At 49.1% G+C, this 5,007-nt stretch overlaps 1 protein-coding gene across 1 annotated transcript; it reads left to right on the top strand.

Moving 5' to 3' along the window:
* Nucleotides 1–2,935: 2,935 nt before the first annotated feature.
* On the top strand, nt 2,936–4,673 carry LOC123456431 (bromodomain-containing protein 4-like). The gene is given in 3 exon segments (XM_045139598.1): nt 2,936–4,082; nt 4,085–4,359; nt 4,623–4,673. Coding segments are annotated over 3 exon segments (1,473 nt in total).
* Nucleotides 4,674–5,007: the final 334 nt, after the last annotated feature.

Raw genomic sequence — 5,007 nt, 5'->3', positions numbered from 1 at the left:
GGATCCTCCTCTCAATCAGACTCTCTTTTATTTTGATGTCACAATCTTCTCCTCCTATTATGATGGTCTTGTGTAAGTAGTGTCAGACACTGTGAGGTCATGGATACCCAGGCCATTTTGTGTCTGGAGGAGCATGTTGTAAGCAGTCCTACCCTTCCTTTGGCTCTTACATTCTTTCTGCCACCTCTTTTGCCATGGACCCTGATGCATGTGCCACCTCGTGCATCTGACCTTCATGGGACCTGGGAAATCAAACTGGTCTTCTGGCTTTGCAGGCAAGTGCCTTAACTGCTAACCCATTTCTCCAGAACCTGCTTGGGTCTTCTTAAGAGAACACTTTTGTATGGACAAAATGTTAACTCTAGTTAACCCAGGCTTCAGTTTCTTTCTTTTTAAAATTTTTTTGTTTATTTATTTATTTGAGAGCGACAGACAGAGAGAGAAAGAGGGAGAGAGAAAGAGAGAGATATTGAGAGAGAGAGAGAGAAGCTTCAGTTTCTTAAATGAAATATGTTCCTGCATTTAGGTAACTTCCTAGTTTTATTTTGTACTATAACTTATTTTATTGCTGATATTTGCCCTGGAAAACCAGACATGGCAGCAAGTCTCTCCATGACTTTCAATTATGAATGACAGATTTCATCACTATTGAACGTGTATCAGTGTTGTACACAAGCACTTGTATTTTTTTTTTTTTTTTTGATTTTTCGAGGTAGGGTCTCACTCTAGCCCAGGCTGACCTGGAATTCACTATGGAGTCTCAGGGTGGCCTCGAACTCATGGCGATCCTCCTACCTCTGCCTCCTGAGTGCTGGGATTAAAGGCGTGCGCCACCATGCCCGGCAGAAGCACTTGTATTTTAATGATCATTTGGATGAGGTTTAAAAAGAATTACAGCTAAGTGGTCAAACAGCCCCCTCTTCTGGCTTTTATGAGTATTGCCGCTTCTTCATCAGTGAAGGCCACCAACTAGATAAAAATCAGATATACAGCCCTGAGCGCTGGTCAGGTCCTGTATGCCCAGCACTCAGGAGGCTGAGGCAAGGGGATTGGGTTGCAGCTTGAGGTCTAGGTTACAGAGAAAGACCCTGTCTTGAGGCCGGGAATGGCGGCGCACATTTTTAATCCCAGATTTCAGGAAGCAGAGGTAGGAGCATTGCCAAGAGTTCGAGGCTACCCTGAGAATACAGAGTGAATTCAGGGTACGAGAGGTCTGCATAGGAATGCCTGGCCTCCTGAGTGCTGGGATTAAAGGCGTGCGCCACCACACCCTGCTCCTTTTTTTTTTAAATTAATTAATTTATTTGACACAAGGTAGGGAGGGGGGTGGGCACAGATAGACAGAATGGGTGCACCAAGGTCTCTAACCACTGCAGACAAAACTCCAGATGCATGTGCCACCTTGTGTATCTGGCTTACGTGGGGACCAGGAAATCAAACCTAGGTCCTTAGGATTGGAAGGCAAATGTCTAACTGCTAAGCCATCTCTCCATCCCCAAGAACTACTTTCTTATTATTAAGGGACCGATGTGCCTGGGTGAGTTAATAATGACCAGTCCTGAGGTAGCAATGGCCCTCTCTTAATTTTGTGCTGCTAACCCCTTTCATCCTTCACTGAAAACCCAGTCAGGAGACCTCAATATCTGCCCTTCTTTCTGCAGCAAGTTATGTACGTACCTAAAAAACTTGCTTTAGTTTTTTTTGTTGTTGTTGTGTTTTTTTTACAAAAATAAACATTTATTATCAGAAGAATATAAAGCTAAATAGCTGGGCATGGTGGCACATGCCTTTAATCCCAGCACTCGGGAGGCAGAGGTAGGAGGATCGCCGTGAGTTCGAGGCCACCCTGAGACTCCGTAGTGACTTCCAGGTCAGCCTGGGCTAGAGTGAGACCCTACCTTGAAAAACCAAAAAATAAAAAAAATTAAAAAAAAAACACAAAGGGGGCTGGAGGGATGGCTTAGTGGTTAAGCACTTGCCTATGAAGCCTAAGGACTCCTGTTTGAGGCTCAATTCCTCAGGACCCACGTTAGTCAGATGCACAAGGGGGCGCACGCATCTGAAGTTCGTTTGTGTAAAACCCTATGGAAAAATACCAGGAGCCAAAAACAGCCCCCAGATGCAGACAGGCAAACAATCTTGTGACCATAGCATGACCATTGACCCCGCCTAATGTACTATAGATAACACAGACAGGATGTTTCCTAGAAGAAGAAAAAAAAAATCCCCACCGACCCCAAGTCTATTAATAAGTAACCAGTGCTGGGACTGTAACCATGCTTCTGCTTCTGTAAACCTGCTTCTGCTCTCCCTAACCGTATAAAAAGAGACCCTTCCCCTTGCCCGGCATGCTCAGTCTCTCGAAGGACTGGAGTGCCCGCAGGCGCCTGCGTGAACAATAAAGCTGCCTTTTGCCTTTGCATCCAGTGGCTCGGTCTTGGTTCTTGGGCGCGGGTCTCCCACCACGGAAGATTCCCCCCCCCCCCCGGGAATCTTACAACTGGGGGCTCGTCCAGGATAGAGAGACACCTGCCCAACCCAACAACTGCCCACCGGAAGGTAAGCGATTGATTTGGTGCACCATTCTGTCTGTCTACGTCTGGTTTCGTTTTTGCCTGTCCGCGCCACGTTAGAAAATCGACTTGGGATCCGATGTCGTTCCATATCTGGGCGGCCTGAGAAGGAGCTGATGGGCTCGGACTTCTCCCCCGCCACCCTGGAGGACGCTCCAGGGATATCAGGAGCCCGATTTTTCGGGGCTCCACAAGTATCTGAAGGATACGTCAGTCTGTTGGGTGGGCGAACTGTCCCCCCGTCTGAATCTGCATTTTCTGCATTTTCGGTTTGTTACCGAAGCCGTGCTGCGCGTCCTTGTGCCGGCTGTCTCTTTGTGGTGTCAGTCCTTTGTCTGTGTATAATATTGTCTCTTGACAAGATGGGTCAGACAGTTGTAACCCCCTTAAGTTTAACCTTGGATCATTGGAAAGAAGTTCGAAGCATCGCTTCAAACCACTCAGTGGATGTCAAGAAGGGAAAATGGCAAACTTTCTGTTCTGCGGAATGGCCCACCTTTAATGTGGGCTGGCCAAGGGATGGGACCTTTAACCTCTCTACTATTTTACAGGTGAAAGCAAAGGTGTTCGATCGCAGTCCACATGGACAACCGGACCAAGTCCCCTATATAGTCACCTGGGAGAGTCTAGCGGTTGACCCACCGCTATGGGTCACCCCTTTTATCCCCCCCCAACCTGCCCCACCGCTGCCTCTCCCTGCCCCTACTTCCTCCTCTTGTTCGGTTGATACCAAGAAGCAGCCCCTGAAACCAGTACTTCCCCCAGACCCCAATACCCCCCTTATAGATCTCCTCTCGGAAGGACCCCCTCCCTATGGATCCCAAACCCAGGCACCAGCCGCGCCGCTGCGCCTTCCACCCGCGCAGGCGCAGAGCGCCCCCCTTAAGCCAACCGCCCCTTTGCCCCCCCTTGCACCCCCTTCCCCAGTGGCTGGACACCTACAGAGCCACCGAGAGCAGCCACCACAGGGGGAGACTTCACAAGCCTTTCCCTTGAGGCAAGGGCCAGGGGACCAGATTCAATACTGGCCTTTCTCTGCTTCAGATTTATATAATTGGTGGACCCACAACCCGCCTTTCTCTAAGGACCCTACCGCATTAACTAACCTGATTGAGTCTATTTTAGTTACCCATCAACCCACTTGGGATGACTGCCAACAGCTCCTACAGGCTCTTCTCACGTCAGAAGAAAAGCAGAGGGTCTTCCTGGAAGCCCGAAAGAATGTACCGGGTGACGATGGGAGACCTACCCAAATACTAGATGAGATCAACTATGCTTTCCCTTTGACTCGCCCTAAATGGGATCACGCCTCAGCAGACGGTAGGGGGCACCTACGCCTTTATCACCAGTTGCTCATAGCGGGCCTCCGTGGCGCTGGGCGCCACCCTACTAATTTGGCCAAGGTAAAGCAAGTTTTGCAAAAACCAGATGAGTCTCCTGCTGCCTTTCTAGAGAGAACTAAAGAAGCCTATCGCATGTACACCCCCTATGATCCGGAAGATCCAGATCAGGGGTAAATGTATCCATGACTTTTATTTGGCAGTCCGCCCCAGATATTAGAAATAAGCTCCAGAGATTAGACAATTTACAGGGACAGACTCTCCAGGATTTATTAAAGGAAGCAGAGAGGATTTTTAATAAACGGGAGACAGCAGAAGAGAGAGAGGACCGCCTACACAGGGAGGCAGAGGATAGAAAAGACAAGCTTAGAAAAAAAGCAGAAGAAAGGGAAAATGCTAGGGAACGCAAGAGAAGCAGAGAATTGAGCCGCCTCTTGGCCACTGTAGTACAGAACAATGATAGGACTAATAGGTTGGGAGACCAAGGGAGACCCAGACCCAGAGTGGACCGGGACCAATGTGCATACTGCAAAGAAAAAGGACACTGGGTAAAGGACTGCCCTAAAAGACCCAGGAAACCAACGGATTCCACCCCGAAATCCAACCTGTTTGCCCTAGATGAAGACTAGGGCAGTCAGGGCCAGGAGACCCCCCCTGAGCCTAGGTTAACTCTTACTGTTGGGCGGGGGGCACCCTGTCACTTTCCTAGTGGACACCGGCGCCCAGCATTCGGTCCTCACCTAATGCCCTGGACCCCTGAGTGGCCGGACTGCCTGGGTACAAGGTGCCACAGGAGGAAAACAATACCACTGGACCACCGAACGGAAGGTACGTTTAGCCACCGGTAAGGTCACACATTCTTTTCTACAGGTACCGAATTGCCCCTACCCATTGTTAGGGAGGGACCTTTTAACAAAATTAAAAGCCCAAATTCATTTTGAAGGAACTGGGGCCAAAGTATCTGGCCCTAAGGGAGTTCCCCTACATGTATTGACTCTTAATCTGGAAGATAAATATCGGCTCCATGACAACTCCCCAAGTGAACCTAAAGATATAGATTATTGGCTAAAGGCCTACCCGCTGGCCTGGGCAGG

This window comes from Jaculus jaculus, chromosome 22 (assembly GCF_020740685.1).
Source record: "Jaculus jaculus isolate mJacJac1 chromosome 22, mJacJac1.mat.Y.cur, whole genome shotgun sequence".
Lineage (NCBI taxonomy): Eukaryota > Metazoa > Chordata > Mammalia > Rodentia > Dipodidae > Jaculus > Jaculus jaculus.
Note: the sequence above shows the minus strand (reverse complement) of the source record. Positions and strands in the feature narration are given on the sequence as shown.